Source organism: Pleurodeles waltl, chromosome 9, assembly GCF_031143425.1.
Source record: "Pleurodeles waltl isolate 20211129_DDA chromosome 9, aPleWal1.hap1.20221129, whole genome shotgun sequence".
NCBI classification, from domain to species: Eukaryota; Metazoa; Chordata; class Amphibia; order Caudata; family Salamandridae; genus Pleurodeles; species Pleurodeles waltl.
The window spans coordinates 844641937-844666356 of NC_090448.1; the positions used below are offsets into that span (position 1 = coordinate 844641937).

A 24420-nucleotide genomic window follows, 5' to 3' on the forward strand; every position below is an offset into this window, starting at 1 on the left:
CACCCCAGCTGTCGTGCTTCTCGGCATACCAACAGCCATCAGACTGCAGACTAAGAAATGTAGAACATAATAAAACAAGACAAAATGCCTTTTTACTATTTGCACCCAGTATCTGAACCAACATTCCTATATTCATAAGGATCACCCAAACTCTGTTCCAGTTCAGGAAAGAGTTGAAGAGTCACCTCTTTGAAGAACACTATAAGACAATGCATTAACTATCCACAACTATGCCTCTTTTCACAGAGACATTCAATGAAGGAATCTATTATTTATAATTTAATAGTAAATTTAAAGGAATTGTGAGATTCCTGGAATATTATCTGGGAATTACAAATATCCCAATCTAACATATCTGATCCCATTCTCTTGATACAATATTGCGGGATTGTTCCAAAAATACTTAGGCTATTTCACCCTGATTCCTACTGGCGTGTAAGTAATGAGTGCAAAAACGACATCCTGGAATATCCCATTTGTATAGTATTGCGTGCATAACCCATGATGTGCACTAAGGCCCATAATTATGGGAAAACAACGGAACGCGACGCTGCACCGAAATTGGCAGCACCGTGCTCTGTCATTTTCACAATGGAGGGATGCGCCATATTTAAGTGAATATGGCGCACTCCTGTGTTGTCCCCTGCGCTGGTGCTAAATTTAGCTGTCAGCACCAACGCAGGCATCCTTGCACCATCGTGCAAGGTTGTCTGTGTTGAGGGGTGTGATTGTTTATGTGCGGCAAGGTGGCCCTTCCTGCACATAGATAATCACTAATGACACTTTGCAGAATGCAGCACACACGGAAGTGCCAAAGCGTAATTTTCAAATTATTGTTTATGTGTAGGAAGGGACACCTTTGCGCACATAAACAATCATTTCTGGCACTTTGCTCTCTGCAGCATGCGTAGAAAAAGCAAACAACAAGGAGGAATAAAAGTATTCCCCCTTGTTGTGCCTGGCTAATGCCACCCCGGGGGTGGCATTAGATTTTGGCACTGCCTCAGGTTTACAAAATCTTGTAAATCTGAGGCAGCGTCAAAATGCAATGGGTGTTGCTGTGGTACGCCCACAGCAACACACATTGCACGCCCTTCTGACACAGATAACTGCGTTGGAGGGGCCCATATTTACAAGGAGGTGCAACGCCACGAAAAGTGGCGTTACACCTCCTTGTAAATATGGAGCAGAGGTTAGGGCTACTGGAGTGTCACGTAAAGTGATGCTCCAGTGGTGCTAGGGGCTCATAAATATGCCCCTAAGTGTAAAACTATGGCCCACATTTACGAAAAAAAATGACAGAGTGTGACGCAGCTCCAAATTTGACAGTGCTGCACTCCATCAGTTTTAAAACACAGGTATGTGCCATATTTAATATTTTACTGTGCACCCGTGTTGCCCCCTGCGTCGGATCTAAATTTGACACCGAGAGCTAATGCAGCCACCCTTGCGCCATGGTGCAATGTTGGCTGCGCTGCAGGGAAGATTGTTTTTGTGCAGGAAAAGGACAGCTTCCTGTACAAAAACAATCTTCAATAGCCTTTTCCTCTTTTTATGTATGCTGCAGAATGAAGGGGCCATATTTACAATCTAAACACCACCTTGTAAATAAGGCGCAGTTCATAGCGCCACTGGAGCATCACTAAAAGTGACGCTCTGGTGGCGACAGGGCCTTGTAAATCTTGCCGTATGTGCAATAGTTTTTGCCCAGTTTTACTTGAAGCTCAGAAAGCCGCCCAAGTTTTGGGTGGAACTTTACACCCAGGTTGGAGTCTTAACTTTTTAGAAGTGAAACGTTTGGTTTGACTTTTAACTTTATGTTGCTTTAATGTCAACACTGAGCGGGCATATAAAGAAGTGAAAAAAGAGGTTCAGATACTATGGGGCATATTTATACTCCGTTTGCGCCAAATTTGCGTCGTTTTTTTCGACGCAAATTCGACGCAAAACTAACTCCATATTTATACTTTGGCGTTAGACGCGTCTAGCGCCAAAGTTCATGGAGTCAGCGTCATTTTTTTGCGTGAACACCTTCCTTGCGTTAATGATATGCAAGGTAGGCATTCCCGTCTAAAAAAATGACTCCGATGCTATTGCGTCGGATTTATACTCCCGGGCAAAAATGACGCCCGGGAGTGGGCGGGACTAAAAAACCCGCATTTGCGCCGGATTTTAGCGCCTGGGTCAGGGCAGGCGTTAAGGGACCTGTGGGCTCAGAATGAGCCCAGAGGTGCCCTCCCAAGCCCCCAGGGACACCCCCTGCCACCCTTGCCCACCCCAGGAGGACACCCAAGGATGGAGGGACCCACCCCAGGGAAGAAAAGGTAAGTTGTGGTAAGTATTTTATTTTTATTTGGCATAGGGGGGCCTGATTTGTGCCCCCCTACATGCCACTATGCCCAATGACCATCCCCAGGGGACAGAAGTCCCCTGGGCATGGCCATTGGGCAAGGGGGTGACTCCTGTCTTTGTTAAGACAGGAGTCATGTTAATGGCGTCTGGGCGCCAAAAAAAAATGGCGCTAATCGGGTTAAGATGTTTTTTTTGCCTCATTTTTGGACGCCCGAACGCCATTTTTCCCTACGCTGGCGCTGCCTGGTGTACGTGGTTTTTTTTCACGCACACCAGGCAGCGCCGGTCGGCTAACGCCGGCTAACGCCATTCAATAAATACGGCGCCTGCATGGTGCTTCAGAATGGCGTTAGCCGGCGCTAATTTTTTTGGCGCAAAACTGCGTTAGCGCAGTTTTGCGTCAAAAAGTATAAATATGGCCCTATATTACGTTCAAATCAAACTCCATCAATTTAGGAATGAAAAAGATTTAGTGGGCGAATCCCGTGGTCAAAATACTACGACAAGCTTGTATCATTTCAACGGTAACATATTTCATTTAAACCTGCACTCAGTTTTGTCTTTAAACAGAAAAGCAAGTTTAGTCATTTTAAGTGTTCAAGTACATCTCCGTTTACCAGTGTCTTGCTTCATTTTTTCTTTTTCAGTTTTTCCTGATAAAAGCATTAACATTACTTTAACAGATTTCGCTATTGACTACTCTGGGATAAGGCCAATAACAGAATTAGGAAGTGATGGATTGCTCAGCGTGTGCCACACTTTGTAAACAAAATGGAAAAACATGTCCATGTGACATTATTCCTGTAAGCATTGGGAATCTTTGCAAGGTGACGTGTGCCGTGCTTGTTCAGGCCTTTGGCTGGCGTATAGATTTCACTGTAAGATCAGCGGGTTCAGAGAAATCAATGGGGAGAAAAGGTGCTGCAAGCTAAACACATCTGTACGGAAGAAGACTGTGAACGCACAGTGAAGTAAGTCACGCACCCGGAAGTAATAACTATTACACTTGCTTTAATGGCAACACGGCAAACGCTGAGAATCCAGACAGGTCGTAATTGCAATTGGCCCTACCTCCAAGTGGCATTTGTCCTGCAGGATAACTCATTGAATTGAACGCTTGCTTCTGATATGTGCATTGATCTACAGGTGACGTGTAGCAATACTGGCAAAACCGACTCAGCCATCCATCTTTCTGAGGTTGGAAGATTGACGAACACTGGACAGAATAATAGTGACACCTTCTATTCATAGCTACTTTGAAACAGTAGTAATGTGGTAGAAATCACTACATAAAGTTATTAATATAAACTTTGCATTGACAGAGTGATGCTTTTGGCTGCTCACCATGGATGTCATTTAGGGGTCGCCATGGGTCGCAGCTGAGAACCCTGACTTGCTCTTTGCTACCCCTGGCCTCAGAGGTGGCAAATTCAGTGCCCGGAACATGGGGGCATCTCATCCTTACAGACGTCAGTTCGCACTTCACTGTCTTTGTTTTCCGTACATTTTGTATTACACTAAATGAATAATAATATATTAATCACTGTTAGTGTAATAAAAATGGAATATAATTAGCTGGAATATGCCCTACCATAGCAGGTGAGGTGAGTAAAAAATGCTTTTAAATGTATATTGTGAGTGTGCTTGCCGTTGAGTATGTTTATGGGAAACGGTGTATGTACATGTGTATTTCTGAGTATGTGTGAAAGTGGAGGTCAAAAGGCATGTGATGTCACTTCCGCTAGCCCTGTCATTTCGGTGAATTGACGTACATGCTGCTCACTATGAGGTAGAGAGTAGCAGAAAAAAACTCATATCTGCGTGCTGTACTTCTCAGCACTTTGACTAGGGCTAGCTGACTTGAAAGTTATATATCTCAGTTCCACTTCTGTCCCAAGAGCAGAAATAAGGTCTCTTTGAGATAACAATAAGCCTTTTATTTTTTATGGTCCATTTAGTGGACATTCAGAGTTCAAACAGAATACAAGCGGCCTCCGACTCCAATGTCAGGGTGATTGAAATAGCATGTATTTAACAGCTAGCACCTAGGACGACAATAGGAGGCTCCGGTCCAGTTGGAATAAGCTATTAATTAAGTGTTGGCTATACATTTGTATGTATTGCCAGCGAATGGAATACAGTGGTGTGAGCAGGAAATTAAGATAGGAACTACTTTTTTCTTTTTCCTGGGTTGAGTTTATTTTACACCATTCCTTTTCAACTAGATGTTTAGCAGTTGTGCCATGGTAGCTTTATTGGAGGGCTCTCTGATACCCTGACTGATTGGAGGCAATCAAACCCCATCTAGTACTGACTTGGTTATGTAAAGTGCTGATGTATCTATGCAGCAGGGAGAGCCAAAATCTGTGGGAGGGTTCACTAAATTACACAGCAAGAAAGGGAACATTATGTGGCATGTGGTGGCAGTTTTTAATAGTGTTCGACCTGGCCCTTTTTGAAATGGTTAGCCCCAAACATTTTGCTTTCTTCATTATTTTTTTAACATGTTTTTGTTACTTTAGACCTCTGGACACTTTACCACTGCTAATCAGTGCTAAAGTTCATATGTTATCTGCCTAAAATGTATTGGAGGGTGGTTTATCCATGATTGGCATACTTGATTTACTAGTAAGTCCCTAGTAAAGTGGACTATGTGTGCTCACAGCCTGTAAATCAAATGCTACTAGTGGGTCGTCAGCACTGATTGTGCCACCCACATGTGTAGCCCTGTAAACATGTCTCAGACCTGCCACTGCAGTGTCTGTGTGTGCAGTTTTAAATTACCATTTCGACCTGGTAAGTACATCCACTTGCCAGACCCAAACCTTCCCTTTTACTACATGCAAATCACCCCTGAAGTAGGCCCAAGGCAGTCCCATGGACAGGGTGCAGTGTATTTAAAAGGTCGGACATGTACAGGTTTGCCTCATATGTCCTGATAGTGAAATACTGCTAAATGTGCTTGTCACTATTGTAAGGACTTTCTTTCCCATAGGGTAACATGGGGATTGCCTTGAAATATCTTTCAAGTGCAATTTCCCATTAGTAGCAGATAGAGATGTGAAGTTTGGGGTATTTGAACTCACAATTTAAAAATACATCTTTTGATGAAACTGGTTTTTGGATTGTAAATTGGAAAATGCCACTTCTAGAAAGTGGGCATTTCTTGCTTAACCATTCTCTGCCTCTGCCTGTCAGTGGAATACAAGTCTGGGTCAGAATGACAGTTGGGTTGTTTGTGCATTCACTCTAGACAGTCACAACCTGCAGATTATGCACCAGGCATTTGATTATGTGGCAAATGTGGCAAATCCATAACTGAGAAAAACACTGCACCTGCAAAATCTCATACGTCTACGGGCCCTCTTTATAGGTCATATTTTAAAAGCAGTTTTTTTTCTTCAACCTAGGAACCCGGACCAAACTCACCAATCCTTCCTCCGGTGTGAGGACGCACAATCTTGTCTGTATGTACTTCATAATTCCAGATAACTTAAGCCTTTGGAAATTCAATTTATAGCCTTGGAATTTAGAAGTTAATTTATTTATGCACTAAAATGAGTACTTGCATGGGAAAGGGGGGCTTCTGTGTTTTTTTCAGACGTCCCGTCAGGTATGAATTTATGTTGAATGACCAGCATAATTTTCACATATTTGAATATTCATTGAGAATAATTGTTTTCCATTGCTCTGGTTCACTTGTAACATTGTCACACGACTTTGAAAGATGAAAGGCTAGCTTGCAATCTTAGCCCTGTCACCAGTGAAGGTAGGGCCATGTCAGTTCCTGAAACTCAGATTGTTACTTGAAATGTTGACTTCAGCTTGTTATCAGATCGTCTTGCCAAAAAGCTGAACCTTGATGTTGTAGATGCTGTAAGGGCATCCAAAATTGTGATAGGGTTTATTGAATCCAAAATATTGATGGGTCAAAATATCATTACCCTAATATCAAGAGATAAAATATCAAACATGTAAGTACACAGAGGAAGACAAGAATTTATTATTCTTAGCTCCACATTTACGTGCCTTGAAGGTAGACATACATATGACCAAGTTACATGTATGTGGAGTTATTTATTGACAAGCTATGGAGGCTTACCTTTTGATATTTTGTTCTTCAATATTGTGGTCACGCTATTGTTACCTGTCAATACTTTGAATTTGATATTCCCAGCACACGCCCATATCCAGCCTCTGAGAAGTTTATATCAAGAAAAGTTATCACTGCACAGATATAAACCCCTTTTCCTCAGACTCTCTTGCCACATGGACAGCACTGTATGTGGTACCAAAATCATTAAATGTTGTGTTTCCAATTATACACTACTACGCTCAGTTGATTCAAACACACGCATTGAGTAAGGCAATGCACATGCCAATCCTCCCAGGTGGGACATAGCCAATTTGGTAAAGTCCTTCAGCAACACACACCAGGCAGCACTAATCGTACTGCACACATACAATCATACATATGCCCAAAAGCAGCATATTAAACATGCCAACACATGGGATGATGCAAAACGAACAGTCAGAAACAGACTCTGGTCTTCAGTGCAGGCCTCATTATTTTGAATTTTTGGAGGCGACTGTGGTTTATTTCTGCACCTTTTCCTACTCACTCATCATTTTCTCACCAAGATTTCAGAAAACACCATTTTAAAGTGTCATTGCTTGGTCTTGGCACAGGAATAAAATTAAATTACACTGCAAGGCATACCTTTCAAATGTAAATAATATTTACATGATTTGAACTGTAGCTCAATGTGTTACTTTTCACCAATCCTACAATTCGCTCATGCTCGCTTCGAGGAAAGACACCCATTCCCTCTCAACAGTTCCAATAAGAACTCTATAATTTGCACTCTAAGGCCCATCTTTACACTTGGTTTGCGCAGATTTTTTTTTTACGCTAATTCAGCGCAAACCTATTTCGATATTTATACTTTGCCGATAGACACGTCTAGCGGCAAAGTTATGGAGTTTACGTCATTTTCTGGAGGGGAAAACCTACCTTGCGTCAATGAGATGCAAGGTAGGCGTTCCCGTCCAGAAAAGGACGATATGGCCTTTGCGCCATATTTATCCCCGTGCTAAAATCCAGCACAGGGAGATGGGGGCGTTAAATAATGGCGCAAATGGCGCTAAGCTTGCTTAGCGCCATTATTTAACACCTTGGTGTGAGCAGGCGTAACAGGACCTGTAGGCAGATTTCTATCATCAGAGACCATAGAAAATTGCCCACAGGTGCCCTTGCCAGGCCCCAGGGATACCCCCACCCACCCCTACCCACACCAGGAGGTCTCCTAAGGAGGAGTGACCCATCCCAGGTAAGTCCGGGTGAGTATTCATTATTTTTCTTCCCAACACCACTTGCGGGCCCTGACTTGGGGCCCCCTGCTCGGCGCTGGCCCCAATGGCCGTGACTAGGGGACATTCATCCCGTGGGCATGGCCATTGGGGTAGGATGGGCATGGCTCCTGTCTTTACTAAGATAGGAGCTATGTCCATGGCGATTATGTGCCAGAAAATGGCGCTACACTGCTTGGAGGCAATATTTTTGCCTCTAAACAGTATAGCGCCATAATTTCCCACTACACCTGTTAGCGTCCTTTCCAAGGACTAGGGCCTTACTTCACACTTTGTTGCAAAAAATGAAAAAGTAAAATAATACCTCTGCTCTCCAGACTTGAAAAAAACCTTCATCAGATTTAGCTTTTTTGTTTTAAGAGTTAAATTATTTACAAGAAATGTCAATACGTTTTTGGATGACATTATTTTGCTCACTATAAAATATAGTAAGACATTAGACTTTACAGCCTTAGAAAGGACACTGCACAATAGAGAAGATAAAGTTAGAAATGTAATCCAAGTAGCATTTTGCCATCTCACATCATATCACGCAATTAGAAAAAAAAGTCGACACCTGACTAAAATAACCCAGTGCGCAGCACGGTAGCTCCGGCGCCGGTTGGCTAAGCTCCACATTTCCGAGAGTGGGATTTAGCTGAGGCAAATGACAGATTTGCCATTTGAATGCATAATAATAGACCTGAAAATTATTCTGGAGGCCTAATGTAACTCCAGCTGTTCCAGCCTTCAGGCTGATACCTGACGAGCCTTATAAATAAATATACCAATCTTTTCCCGCGCAGTTTTCCCATTGCAAAGCACTCGCAGTGACTAGCGGCTTCGTCGAAGTACCTTGGGCTTGAAAAGGCTTGATGGCAGTATTTATCTTTGCAAAAAATAATTTGTTCAGTTATGAACTATAATGATTATATTATGTGTTCCATGTGCAAAGTTTTCAGCCCACACGTAATTTGCACACCCTTTGCAGTACTTTTTCTATAGCTCTTAAAGACAAATAAGCAGTCGGGGTAAGGGGGCGGGGCAGCATGGCATGTAGCGAAGGGAAGAGGGGGTGACCAAAAGAAATATAATAATTTAAAAAATACCTTACCTTTCTCGCCGCACCGTTCCAATCCGCTCCTCTGACTGCCAGTACTTGTAGGCACAGGCTTCCAGCCAGCCCTGCGGCCAATCCTAATGCTGCTTTCTTGCTGCTGGCAGCATGCAAGCAGCGTTAGGATTGGACGGAGTGCCCTGGCAGGGGTGGCTCCTGTGCTTTGGCAGAGGAGCATCCCCCCTGCCAGCAGTAGCATCTGCAAAACTTTTACAACAAAACATGTTGCAAAAGGGGCAGGGCCATGGTGCGTGACAGACGCCTAGGGAGAGTCTGCACATGTATGTTTGGCCGGCCTCAGTACGGGCTAACATATGTGCGCTAGGCTGTCTCCAACTGGCACCATGTTGCCGAGTTGGAGACAGCAGGCAGAGACTTCCAATCTGCCTGGGAGTGCCCAAAGTCAACATAAAGTCTTTCTTTTTGTCAAAAAAAAATCCTTGAATAGAAAGCAAGGCTAACTTTCATTCACGCCACCGATACGTCCTGCCTTTAACATTAATGGATTCATGTACATGCACTGCGCTCTTTGCAAACAGCTCCCATTGTCTCTGTCAATAAGAAGTTAACCATGTTTCTCGCCCGCTTCTTTTTTGGAAAACACATAGAATAAATCTAGAGAGTATGTGATGTTAGCATTTGGGAATGCGTTCAAATATTATAACGTTACATGGTTATGACGTTCGGAGTCTGAGCAAAAAGTTTGCATGTAGAATACTTTTTTTCGAGATTTGCTTCATTGGAATATATTTCTCATCAACACGCCTGAGCAACAGCTTATTAATGTTATGTTAACTTATATCTGCACTGCCATCCATAAGGCTATCCTGGTGCAATAGCAATGTAACACCATTCTTATAGTAGTGGAAACATAGCTAGTTAAGTAAATTAAATGACAAGAGAAAGGGGTAAATCCGGGTTTTAACAGCTGTTGGAAATACAAGGTTGGCATCGATAAAAGATATAGAGACAGTGAGGGTACTACTATACTCTGTGCCTTGGTAAGACACCAATGCCGTTCAATGTCAGGCCACCCTGGAAAATAGCAACCTGAAGCCACCTTATTAATGATTCTGTGTATCACCAGGGTAAAGGATGACTAAACCTCCGAGGTGCCGTTTATGTCTAGCCCAACAGTGTACAACAATAGCAAGCCTGTGGGTGACTCTGGGTGAAAGTGCCAGTGCCAGATGTGTGTGTGTGTGTGTGCATTCTGCACAGTGAACTTGCAAATTCCTCAAGGGTGACTCAAAATACAGTTTCAAATTACCGGAGCTGATTGCAACCTTCATACTCCCGAGGTTTGGCAAATAAGCAGCATTGAGATCGAAACTGTTGTGGTTGGTCACTTGAAAAACAAGCATTGGCAAAACCACCATTCCTGATTAAATATAAAAAACATGCTGCAGAGTTAAAGCAACAAAAGTGACTTCGTTCTGTATACAACGCATATATGAGAAATAATGTAATGTGTGATAGCTCAAATTAATTTTAAGAAGTAAAATAGATTCTAATGCATTGGAATTTAAGAACTCCAAAGGAACCAGAACACACACAATAAACTACTAATAGCATGGGGTGAAAGAGGTATTTTCCTCTGGGAAGAGCCAAAGTCCACTTTGCATTTTAAAGAATTGGTGACAAAAGTTCTTGCAGACAGCAATGTTGCCAAGTCACATCTCAAAATGATCACTTACCACTGGGTATTGTGTTTTCTTAGTCCATCATTCAATTTTTCCCCTTTCAATTGTAGTCTCATGTTTATAAAAGAGTTAACAAGACTACAAATCCTAGAATGCAAAAATGTAAACCTGTACTGGACGTGTTTCTCACTCACAGTATTTGGAAAATTTAGAGGTGCTGTTTTCTTTTCATGTCAATTGAATACAGACATTTTCAGTTTCGGCGGATTGAGAATGGTTTAATGATGTTAACTTTATGTTTGGGATTTTTTAATTAACTTAATGAGGAATCTCTGTCTAGGGGGTCTGCACCAACAGTACAGAACCACCCGCCCTGTTGTTGTTGCCTGTGGTGCAAGCCCTGTTTGCCCCATATTCCAAATTATGGCATATTGCTGTGCAAAATACAATTTTACTGAATTGTATTAGTGTCAGGAACATAATCAATATTGACATCCGTGCTGTTTATATAGCACACAAAAAAACAGATTTTTCTCTAAATGATGAGCAATAGGCTTTATGGTTTTACTAACACGATGTTATTTGATATATAACTGAAACAGTAAGACAATTGTCTACTGTAGTTTAAATATACTTATTAACACCAAATCACTGATAATTGTGTGTTAGTATTTGAAATGGTGAAAAAAGGAATCAGACTTAGCAATATGTTTAAATGTATAGGAAAACTAAGAGGAATGTTTCGATTTGCCCATGGAATTTCTCAAGGAGGAGCTCTTTCTGCAATGCCATCCTTGGCATTTCAGAGAAAGAGGTAATTACTACATACGTGTTTGCTTTATTGTGAATTCGTGTTAGCACATCACAGCATTTGGGAGGGCAAAGCCCCATCCCTACTTCATAGAAATGCCAGTATTGAGATTTTACCTTTGTTCATGGATTTTCTTGCTCTTAAAATTCTATTTGAAGTTGAAGTATGAGTTTTGTGAGTAAAGAGTAATTGGGACATCTGCAAACAGCGGTGAGCATCCACAAATATACCAGAATATCAGCATTCACAAACCTGTAGCAACTACTTTGCAACTTTATAGTGAGGTGTGTTGCTAAGGATTAACATGACACTGAATCTTAGTTACCAACAGACTTAGGAGTGGTGAGGCTGCTTCCAAATAATGACAGTGTTTTAAGAAAAGAAACCCACTTCCTAATTAAGAACAGACATCTTAATGACAAACAACTATTAAAATAATAGATGATGATCCTACCCCTTCCTATAGACTAATCTGCTTCCTAAGTGTGAATGAGATTTTTAACAACAACCGTATTTCACAATAAATAACGTGTATGAGAGATGAGCATTTACACAACTGGTAAACATGCTTCCTAATCACAAATATGCTTCCTCAGAAAGGTGCTTTCTAATGATTCATATGCTTCCTATCAGTGAACATGCAACCTAATGAATAATAACACTCTTAAGCAATAATGATGAATATGTTCATTAATTACATAGGCGCTTCTCCTGGGGAGAAGTGCTTCCTAATGCCTTATCTATGGTGCTTGAAGTGGAAACACAGAAGTACAGGTATTTGCATCAGAATGCCTACTACCTACTGATACCTGCAGGAACTTTCCAATCAATCAGAGATTTATAGAGTGAGGCCTATCACCCATAGGGTCTCAAGGCACTGTTTGTGGGAATGCTGCTCAGTCGAAGAGCCAGTTCGTGAGGTCCTTCCTGAACTGCTTCACTGATGAGGTCTGCCTGAGCTTGAGGGGTAGCATGTTTCATGTCTGAGATGCTAGGTAGGAGAAGGAACTTCCTCCTGCTCTGCTTTTCCAGCTCTTGGGGATGGCTGCAAGGGCAAGCTGGGAAGAACAGAGATGCCTGTTTGGGACGTAAAAGCTGAGGAGGTGGTTGAGGTATGCAAGTCCTATGCTGTGCAGTGCCTTGTAGTTGTGGATCAGAAGTTTGTATGTGAAGCGATTGTTGACTGGGAGCCAGTGTAGGTCTCTGAGGTGGGAGGAGATGTCGCTGTGTTGGGGGATGTCCATGATGAGTCTGGCTCCTGCATCCTGGATTCTTTGTAGTCTTGATTGAAGTTTCTTGGTGATGCTGGCATAGAGTGCATTGCTGTTGTCCAGTTTGCTAGTGATGAGTGCATGGGTGACTGTCTTCCTCGTATCAGAGGGAATCCATTTGAAAATCTTTCGCAGTCGTTGGAGGATGTGGAAGCATGATGAAGAGACGGCTAAATATAGGACAGGGAATTGCAAGTATTACACCTTTCAACTAAAAGAAGTGCAGGTGCTCAGTAAGAGCGCACTCCACAGGAAGGAGAGCCCTTCTAATGGCGAATGTGCTTCTCTCTGACGAACGTGCTTCCAATGACCAGCATGCTTCTGCAGGGGCACAGCTTGGTCAGTTGTTGGTGGTTGAGTGAGAGGGAGGAGAGCTTCAGATTTCCCAACAATCACGCTGGGACATTGTGTTAAAACACATTATATAAGAAAATGAGGAGGCTTAAGGGGCAGTGGAAAGAGAGGAATGCAATTGTTAAGGGTACTTATAAGGCAATATTTTTTTAAACTAATCAACATTTTTAAGACCTTCAATACACAGACTTCAGAGTGTGTGTTTTTGTCAATGTGGGCATGTAAAAATCCCAAGACACTTTACATTCCCCAACTGAAAGCATTTGTTTCCAACTATTTACTACAGAAGACATTCTTTAGGGGGATGCAACACCTCGCAAATCCCTCTGCAGCAAAGCCACTGTGCTTCTGTGAAGAATGTGCTTCCCACTGAAAAACGTGCTTCAAGCGACGAATGTGCTTCCTACTGACAAACGAGCTTCTAATGACAAACAAGCTTCCTGTGACCAATGTGCTTCCCACCGACGAAAGTGATCCAATAACCTACGTGCTTTCGGTGGCGAATGTGTTTCCCACTGAGAAACATGCTTCTAGGGCCAACTGTGCTTCCTACTGTCGAACATGCGTCAAATCACCAACATGGTTCCTAATGTCGAAAATGCTTCAAATCACCAGCATGCTTCCTAATGTCCTGAATGCTTTAAATCACTACATATTTCCTAACGTCAAACATGCTTCAAATCACCAACACGCTTCCTAACGCCGAGCAGGCTTCCAATGACCAATATGTTCCAGTGACGAATGTGCTTTCTACTAACACGCGTGCTTGACAGGGACGACCATACTTCTTAATGGTCATGCTTTGTAATGAGGAACGTGCTTTCTTGTGAAAAATAAGCCGTCTTAAAATGAGCAAGTAGCCCAAAGTGCTGCCAATAATGTACATCCAGAGCACACGCAGTGATATTAGGTTGGATTCCAATTAAATGCGCCCTCTCTCCTCGAGATGAGAAGAAAGCAGAATTGTTGTTGAAGGCATTGCACAGACACTCTCAATTCCGAAATCTTTTTCTTTAGATAACTTATTAAAAATTCAAGAAATGAAGGCACTTTTCCCTCATTCGAAATGAAGGATACATAATAGTGCTCAGAACTGCTCTTCTATTCTTGAGCCATAAAATTACTTTTCTGCATTTTTTTTTTGTTGCTTTAATCTTCCGTATACCCTTGATGTATTTACCGTGGGCTTTTATCATTGGTACTTCGGATTTTAGATCACAATGTAGTGAAATAGATGCATCTGGAGGCATAGAAAATCTGGGGACCATTCTAATTCACTTTTGCAAATTATGATTGCTGCAGCAATAATGCATCTTTCGATTACATAATTTCATTGCCAGGGATGAACAACCATGAATCATTGATGCTAGATGTTCAATTGTCAAGATAGAGCAAGTGCACCATCTCTATCATTTAACAAATCAATATTTGCTGTTTATTTACATCCAGTTTTTAAGAATTAATTTTAAATACATAACCATCAATTTAAATGTTTATTTCTGGCTCATATAGCCGCTTTGATCTATGTGTCTTTGCCCTGGGCTTCTTGCTTTCAATGTGAACATTATTTTCATAGAAATGGTAAAATGTATGGATTTTATTTACATGAACTACTTTTGTGTTCTTGTTGTTACTGACATAAGAGAGAGAAAAAAATGCATGATGCATTGATCTAAAATAACGATATTTCTCTCTCTTTCTACCTCCATATCTGAAAATGCAGTCCAACACCAAGCAGATGGAAGGCTTGCCAACACAAGAAAGCTGTGTGTGACACCGAAGAGGGAACATCCTTCACAAATGATCCAGCTCCCGTCAGATCGCAGAAACTTTACATTTTTTTCAACCAGCTAAGTGGCTAACCTATTAAGCAATCTTGCCGTTCCACTGGATGGAAGCCGAAAAATGTTGAAACTTGGTCCCATGGCTTTACATTCAAGGACCCAGGACAAACCGTCATAATCGGACTAATTTCCTACTTTGGTTGCAAATATTGCTCTCAGCCAGAGCTCTGGCCACGCCCATGGTGAAAACTCATTAATATGGTTTGGTTTTGGTGACACTTTTCTTCCTGATTTCATTTCAGATATTTAGTGTTTTTGAATATCTGAAATGGGCCCACAAACAATAATGTGGCCCAGGGACTGGGTCTATTTCCTAAAGTTAAGGATTATTTTTCTGCTGGTGCTCTCCATGCAGATCTCACGAACAATGGCCTGTCCGAGTGATTGCCGCTGTGATCGAAACTTTGTTTATTGCAATGAGCGAAGTTTGACCTCAGTGCCTCTTGGGATCCCAGAAGGGGTAACTGTCCTCTACCTTCACAACAACCAAATTAATAATGCTGGCTTCCCTGCAGAGCTGCACCATGTTCAGTCAGTGACTACAGTCTACCTGTATGGAAACCAACTTGATGAATTCCCAATGAACCTTCCAATGAATGTCAGGGTACTTCATCTCCAAGAAAACAATATCATGACAATTTCAAGGGCAGCGTTAGCTCAGCTTCTGAAGCTGGAGGAGCTACATCTGGATGATAATTCCATCTCAACTGTAGGGGTAGAAGACGGGGCCTTCCGGGAAGCTGTAAGCCTCAAGTTGTTGTTTTTGTCAAAAAATCACTTGAGCAGTGTTCCAGTTGGTCTGCCATACGGCCTGCAAGAGCTCAGAGTTGATGAAAACCGTATTGCCATGATATCAGACCAGGCCTTTCAAAATCTCACCAGCCTGGAACGTCTAATTCTGGATGGTAATCTCCTCACCAACAAAGGGATAGCTGATGGCACTTTCAGCTACCTACCAAAGTTGAAAGAATTCTCAATGGTCAGAAATTCACTCACCACTCCACCTGCCGACCTCCAAGGGACACATTTGGTAAAGCTCAACCTGCAGGACAACCAGATCAACCACATCCCAGTATCAGCCTTTCGGAATCTTCACAAGCTGGAGCGACTGGATATTTCCAACAACCAATTGCGCATGCTGACACCAGGGGTCTTTGACAGCCTCACCAACCTGAAGCAGCTTACTGCCCGAAATAACCCTTGGTATTGTGACTGCAGTATTAAATGGGTGACCGAATGGCTCAAATCCCTGCCTGCAGCCATTAATGTCCGGGCATTTATGTGTCAGGGTCCAGAACAGGTCCGAGGGATGGCTGTAAGGGAACTTAATGTGAATTTATTATCATGCCCCACTACCACACCTCGTTTGCACCTCATCACCTCTGTACCTTTGACAACTCTTCCCACCACGCTGCCCCCTACATTTCCAGTTACTACACCTAGTATAAAGTACACACTTCCAACACCCACAGAGATTATTCCCCCTACTGTGCCTGACAAGGAGGTCATCATAAAAGTGACCCCTCCTATTACTGGGCGAATTCTTCTCTCTATCCATTTTGTGAATGACACTTGCATCCAGGTGAGCTGGCTGTCTTTTTTCCCAGTGGTATCCTACAAACTCACCTGGGTGAAAATGGGCCATAGTTTGGTTGGGGGCATTGTACAAGAACGGATAGTGAGTGGTGAAAAGGAACACTTAAGCCTAGTGAACTTGGAGCCTAAATCCACATACAGAATTTGTTTAGCCCCCTGGGATTCTTTCAATGATCAGAAAAATGGAGAAGACACTGTCTGCTCAGAAGCAACCACAAAGGCCTCTCTTTTGAACAATGGCAGCAACAGTGCCTCCAGTCATGAGCAGACAACACCGCAGAGCATCGGCTCCCCTTTCATGCTGGCTGGGTTGATTGGGGGAGCAGTTATCTTCGTTTTAGTGGTCCTGCTTAGCATCTTCTGTTGGCACATGCACAAAAAGGGGCGTTCCAGCTCCCAAAAGTGGAAATACAACAGGGGACGCCGGAAAGATGACTACTGTGAGGCGGGCACCAAGAAGGACAACTCCATCCTGGAGATGACAGAAACCAGTTTTCAGATTGTCTCCTTAAATAACGATCAGCTCCTTAAAGGAGATTTTAGACTGCAGCCCATTTACGCCCCAAATGGGGGCATCGGCTACACGGACTGCCACATCCCTAATAACTTGCGATACTGCAACAACAGCAGTGTCACAGACTTGGAACACTGTCATACGTGATGGTGTATGAAAGTGAAGGAACCAGGACAGTATGGAACTTTGGAAATTTACTTTTGATAAATGTTTGCAGGTGCATTTGTGCATCTCAATTCTCTGTAATTTATACGGTGTACTATGTAATGGGATTTAAGATAAAAAAGTGCTATCTTTTCTATTTCCAGTCAATCACAAACAGTTTTGTAACTCTTTGCTTTTTAAATCTTTCAAACGAAAATGCAAAGTACTGTACAGGGTCGTAGACTAAGCACCCGAAGTCATGGCAAAGGATGAGAAATGAGTCTTTCCTCCTATATTCATGCTTAATCACTTTGCTGTCAAAGCTGCCCTATAAATTATTGATCCTTTTTATCCCCTATATGATAAGGCACACTAAAATTTTCTGATTAGGTTGTTCAAACTTTGGAGAAAAATACACATCTTAAACAGTACATTTTTGAATGTCATAGGTTTCACTTTTACTGGGAGTGGATTTTTTAAAGTGTCCAGACTCTGTCTAACTCAACTCTCCTCTCCCGCTGCCTCGGCCTCTCCCTCTACTCTACTCCTCTCCGATAACCTCTGATCCTTTCCTATGTACTCATCTCTCTTCAAAATTAATCTTTATTGTTTTGCACAACATTTTTGAATGTGTAAATGTGTTTTGCATTGTTGGTACTTTCTCCAGGCTCTGTGGGTGTTTAAGAATTGCTTCTTAACATAACAAAACAATATTATTGCTTAAAATAATCTATTCATTTCGATTCCTAAACCTACAAACTAATCTAGCCTCATACCCAGCACATTTCTTGAATATATATAGCTCTGTCATGTGCTTCCTCTTATACCCGTGCCACAAAAGGTGACCAGAAACACATGCATTTCTTTATTACATGGGACCAGAAACACATGTTTAAAACAGGGTGTATTTTAACCATGAAGAATTTAAGCAGCACGTATGATCAGTCCTTAAGAAGGTTTACTGAAGAGCAAGGCAAAATATTCAAGTGCATTATACATACCTATGTAGTGCAAGCAACTATTTCTAAATTGAATATCATGGCACACTGTTAGTGATAGTGCATCTGCCACTCAAAATGTAGCCAGATTGTTTGGTGTAGAAATAACTATTTCTTTATAAGAAGTAGGGGTATGAAGAATTCAAGAAATTTGCGTTCAGATAGTTCAGTAAAAATTCCACAAAAAAGGAAATTATGTGAAATATAAAAGCATCATTTTGCATTAAACACATAGGGCCATATTTATACTTTTTGACGCAAAACTGCGCTAACGCAGTTTTGCGTCAAAAAAATTAGCGCCGGCTAACGCCATTCTGAAGCGCCATGCGGGCGCCGTATTTATTGAATGGCGTTAGCCGGCGCTAGCAGACCGGCGCTGCCTGGTGTGCGTGGAAAAAAACCACGTACACCAGGCAGCGCCGGCGTAGGGGGAAAATGGCGTATGGGCGTCTTAAAATGGGGCAAGTCAGGTTGAGTCAAAAAAATCGTCTTAACCCGACTTGCGCCATTTTTTTTCGACGCCCATCCCCCATCAACATGACTCCTATCATTGTAAAGATAGGAGTCATGCCCCCTTGCCCAATGGCCATGCCCAGGGGACTTCTGTCCCCTGGGCATGGTCATTGGGCATAGTGGCATGTAGGGGGGCACAAATCAGGCCCCCCTATGCCACAAAAAATAAATTAAAAAATACTTACCTGAACTTACCTTAATGCCCATGGGATGGGTCCCTCCGTCCTCCTGGGGTGGGCAAGGGTGGCAGGGGAGGTCCCTGGGGGCAGGGGAGGGCACTCTGGGCTCATTTTGAGCCCACTTGTCCCTTAACGCCATCCCTGACCCAGGCGTTAAAAAGCGGCGCAAATGCGCCGTTTTTGGCCACGCCCACTCCCGGGCGTCACTTTTGCCCGGGAGTATAAATTCCACGTAAAGGCCTGGGAGTCATTTTTTTAGACGGGAACGCCTCCCTTGCATCTCATTAACGCAAGGAAGGGGTTCACGCTAAAAAATGACGCACACTCCGGGCACTTTGGCGCCCGAAGCGTCTAACGCCATAGTATAAATATGGCGTTAGTTGGCGTGTGTTTAGCGTCGAATTTGCGTCGAAAAAAACGACGCAAATTCGGCGCAACCAGAGTATAAATACGGCCCATAGTTCAAAAACACTAGTGCACCAAATAACAGCCGTTCACTTTCTGGTCACTAACATTGCTCCTGTGCAAAAAAGTTGAGATCGTGCGGGAGTAATGACATAATTTTTGGATTTTTACCTAAAAAGGGTAACACAAAATTCTCAGAACTGGTCCATATTACACCAGCATGACAGACGTCTCACCTGGGGCTAACAAGAACATAATGAAATCTAACAAGAAGCATTGTGGAGATACAATATTGCCAGTATATCCTTATTTCTAATTGAACGGAGGTGGTTGTTATGCCCTTTGAAATTTATAGCACTCATAAGAAGGGATATAAATATTAATTTTGCCTTTTTATTTGAAAGCCACATATTTCTGTTGGCTAAGATATATACTAGTGAAAGCAGCAAAGATAAAGAGGTTTCCACTCATGGTATGGCACCAGTCAGTCCCAAACACTCATGAAACAATACTCAAACTACTTTTCCTTCATGGATATGAACAGGTTGACTTCGGTTGCTAATATGGAAATTCTAACCCACAGAATGAGAATTTTCTGAGTCAACATACGCTTGATTAAGTTGAAAAATCTGTCTACCTATTATCTGTTTATGTTTGACTAAGTGGAACGTTCAACAAACTTGGGAAATTTGTGGTCTCACAGGTAGAAAAAGGAAGAAAAGGGAAAAGAAAGAGGAGCAGAAGGAAAAAGGGAAGGAATTCGGAATGAAAGGTGGTTGATCATGCAAAACTATCAATAATTTGGTACAGTGCAGGGTTCATAAAGGTTTCACAAATATTTCCTCCTCCTGTAAACACTTCTAAATATGAGCTTTAGAAACTGGCTTACATATGTATAGAGGTTGTGATGGGGAAGGAATCATTTACAGGTTTACACCCCATTCCACCTAACCTTAAAGGGGCACGTTTGTAATTGTTGAGGAAAAAGGTTTTCTGCTCATAAAAAAGTCACAGCGCTAAGAGAAGAGTAGAGTCTTTAATTTGCAGGCTTCCTAGTGAATTCAGTCCATAGAATAAATATCATAAACAGCCACCAAAATAAGCACTCGGTGTGTTTGTCTCTGTAATACTGAATCCGATAAGCAGGCTTCACATTGCTTTATATTGATGTGTACGTGCAGAATTAAATGCCAAAGGTATTTTAACGTTTCAAACAAGAATGGCAGGGTATCAGGAAGCAAGATATCTGCGGGCGATGGTGGCCCTGTTCACATAAATGAGTTGTCTAGGTACTGCAAATGATGACAGCCTCTATTGAGAACAATGTGCCTACATACTGGGAGCAATTGTATGTTGAATCTTGTAAATATCCTGTGAAGAAGGCCAAAAAAGGTCACATGATATTGTATTGTTAACATTTATAAATGACGATAAGGGACTTTTAGGCCCATATTTATGTTTTTTTAGCACTGCATTTGTGTCTCTTTTTATGCAAAATCGGCGTAAACTTACAAAATACAATCGTATTTTGTATGTTTACACAGCTTTTGTGTCAAAAAATGACGCAAATGCCTTAGATCGCTGTATGATGCACGACCGTGCAGATAGTCTTCAAATGGACCTGTTATTCCAGCAAGCGTCAAAGGTGGATGCAATCCATATGACCCTGTGGACTCCTGTTCTCACCCAATGTGATTGCTCTCGCATAGTACCCATAAATGTTTATGACCTGCAAAAAGAGGGCTGAACAGTTGCTGATCTGCTCTTCTTGTTAAGCAGTGTTCACTCCATTTAGCTATTAGCAGCAGTTTAGTAAACAGAGTGGTTTTTCAAGTGTGACTGCACCCCTTATTAGAAACTGCTTTTCAGAAAGTAAAGAAGTTGTGGTATTTTAGATTCACTAAACATGGATATATCTCAAATCAGCCAGCATATAACATCAAAAAATTTTCAATAGGTATCTTGATTTGCATAGTTTCCAACAGCATGCACCACGATCATAAATTCACTTTAAACAAATATATGACTGACATGGACAGGGAATCACCTGCTGCTTTTCATAAAAAAAAATATATAAACAATTCTACCAGCCTCGATGATAGAAGCACAATGCTTTTATTTAAGGGATAGAGCAACTGGCGAGAGTTCTTAGAATCAATGGTCAGGATTTTGCTTGCTTTTCTCTTTAAACGCTTGGGTCCATATTTATACTTTTTTAGCGCCGGATTTGCGCCGCTTTTTGATGCAAAAGCAGTGCAAACTTGCAAAACACAATTGTATTGTAAGTTTGCGCTGCTTTTGCGTCACAAAATGACCCAAATGCGGCGCTAAAAAGTATAAATATGGGCCTTGGTGTCTACTATGTCATATCTTACGAATCATTTCCCATTGCTTCCCTTTCTGCCTTTTTCACCAAAGCAAATACATTAATTGTAAGAATTTTGTTCCTGTATTCATACTAAAGTGTGTCTTTACTCATCGGACTGGCACAACACCTAAAAAATGATAAAGCTGTAAACAAAATGTGCGTGAAAAGACACATTGTATTCAATTCCCTCTCACACAATACAGTGTGTTGATTTCTAAAATATCCTTACATCTGGATATGATTTTGGCATGCTTCCTGTTTCTGACATGCTTCCTGGGTGATAAAACATTGTTGAGCATTGTATTCATCTTTGGAGAATAAGAAATACACCAATGCACATGGATGTAATTCCCAAGATTAGATTGCACCTTAGGATAACAATTTAGCTCATTGAAATTGTTCATTGGAAAACTGGCTTGAAATATAGCTGTACTTTTTAAATTGTTCTCCTCTACCAAAGTGGCAGTCCTAGAGCAGCTGGTAGTAGCCGCATACCCTGAACTTGGTGCTGAATGTATGCACTGAAAGTTTCAAAGCCTTTACTTCCTCTACATGGACTATAATATCTCTAAAGGCACGTTAATGAGAAACCTAAACATAATCAGTGTTCTTCATTTAAACCTAAGAATAACAAATTGTTGGTTGCTACTCCCCTTAAGTAATGATGTCTACGTCCTCTTTCTTTAACATGTTCCACCACCACTTTCTGCAATCTAGAAGACCCACCTCCAGCCCTATCGGCTCCAGAAAAGAACCATTGCATCAGAATTAGTTGAATCCTTTACTGTACCCAATGCACTTTACAGAAAGTAATGATGGGGTGACAGCTTTGATAGCAAAGACGTTCATGATTTCAATTCAACATTTTTGGTTTGTTACATTTTCTTGTTCATGTGTTTAACACAGAGACATTACACGTTTGCCTTCTGGTGAAAAAAGAACATTAAAAAAAAGTCAGTGTTTTTTTACTCTTGTTTCAAATTTACAGTAGCCTGACCAAGGAAGAAAGGAGCAGAAGATCCATTTTGTCAGTGCCAAAGGTCAGAACACGTTCAAAGGTCATTAGGTTAATTGCTGATGCTCCATGTACAGAAATGCTACATACAGGAAGTTTCATCTCACAGCCACCCCCGTCCTACGCTGCAGAGCTGTTAGCAGATGAGTGGAGAGGAAGGAGGTGTGGAGCACGCACAAGTTGAAAAGATGTATTGGTTGAGTTTTGCACAAGCGCGTTCCAACATCCTGCACTCTCCCAGTTAAGAACATCAGCCTTGTAGCACCGACACTGGAACAGCACAGAAGGATACACACCAGCCTTTGTTCACACGTAATTTGTATGGCGCCAGGTCAGTTTTTAAAGGCAGGAGGCGTCTTAACAGCAGATCAGTGAACAAGCAAATAAAAATACCAAGTCCCAAAAATAGTAGCACCGAATATTTGTATCTAACTGGCAGTGTGCTGAATATCATTTTGCTATTTTTGGAAAATATTATCAATTGAGCCACGTGCAAATGTATTTCTGCTTTGTGCTTGGCATTGTTTATCCATTATAATATAGGCTTACAATCTGCAATGTCTGTCTTCTGGGATTTGCCATGTTATGTACATTGTTAATTTGAAAATCTCATTCTACACTATGCCTTTTTGATATACTCAGTAAAGACTCATTTTATTACTTGGTTTCCTTAAACACATTTATTGAAATGCAGAACACTGCCTCGAGTGCCAAACAAAAGAGTGTATTTTATTGTGATTTTGCCTGAATGTCATATTAGATGAGTTTCGCATTTATTGTGTATCCCCTAATTTATCTCTGTCTCCAGGTTTGACATTCAAAGGTGGTCTAAACTCTAGGTGATATTAATATGCAATGCACATTCTGCTATCACTCCTATACAACAATCTTTAGACGTTCTGTATATGTTTATGCTCAGTGGAATAAAACAGTCATGATATGGGCTGAGAATGCACACATTTAAATCCCTATCTACTGCCCTCAATTGTGGGTTTTCAGACCGGATGGTATTTTTAGGACTGCAATGGCAAATTGGCGCAATGGATTAATTTTTATGCAAAGTAAACGTTTTATAGAAAAATAATTTCCAGTTTTAGCTCCCTAGGATTCCCATAAAATGAGATCACGGATTTACTGAAAATGGAAGAATTCTGCAGCTGTGAAAGCAAGATAAAAAGTGGCCGGTTAATACCACTTTTTAATATGTTTTGCCGTTTTTGGAGGTGAAAAATACTTTCTGTGACCACTACTACAATTTTACTTCTCTGGAAACCGTTTAAAAAAATCCTTAACATTTGTTTTTCTATTTCACGAGTGTACATAAACTGCTCCCATGTGATTGAAGAATTTAAGAGATATTTTCTGGAAACCAAAATACTATCAACCTCATTCCAAGCATTCGGGAAATTAAGAGAAAAGTTACTTATCAGAGGGAGTGTTCTTTTGTTTCATCAGTATCTTTCACTGCTTCCCAAGTATGCTTATTATAAGTGGTAATTTTTTATTCCACCATATCACAATTCCATTACTCTTAATCTCCATAAATATTATTAAATACTGGTAGTCGTCTGTCCATACAACCTGGAAGTCGTCTGTCTAGACACATTTAGTTTTGCTATATCCAGACAGTGTATACTTATCTGATAGATTTGTTCTCTTCAAACTAGAAATAGTAGCCAAACCAAGCAATGGTATGATATCATCAGCTTAATTCCTATCTTTGTAAGGTAACGAAAGTGCCACAGTTCTCAAAGTAGTTGACTATATGGCAACCCTTGATCACAAGGACATCTACTTCCACATCACCATAAACAAAACTTATTACTAGTACATACTTTACAAAATGCCATAGAAAAAGAAGGGCACAAACAAACGAGGGCAGAACAAAACAATCTAGATGGGAAACCACAAATGGGAATAGTAGGTCTTGCAACAGGACCGTAAAAA

General features: G+C 41.4%; 1 protein-coding gene across 7 annotated transcripts in view; it reads left to right on the forward strand.

Annotated features, from left to right (window-relative positions):
• FLRT2 (fibronectin leucine rich transmembrane protein 2) overlaps window positions 1–23133 on the forward strand; it is a 130434-nt gene extending 107301 nt beyond the window's left edge. For 6 of the 7 annotated variants that reach the window (XM_069208121.1, XM_069208118.1, XM_069208117.1 and 3 more), the window contains one exon: window positions 14621–23133. In XM_069208121.1, the coding sequence (XP_069064222.1) occupies window positions 15010–16998 (1989 nt within the window). In that variant the 5' untranslated portion in view covers window positions 14621–15009 and the 3' untranslated portion in view covers window positions 16999–23133. Of the gene's footprint in view, window positions 1–5762; window positions 5820–14620 lie in introns of all 7 variants that reach the window. The other variant, XM_069208120.1, reaches the window with a different exon arrangement.
• The last annotated feature ends 1287 nt before the right edge of the window (window positions 23134–24420 follow it).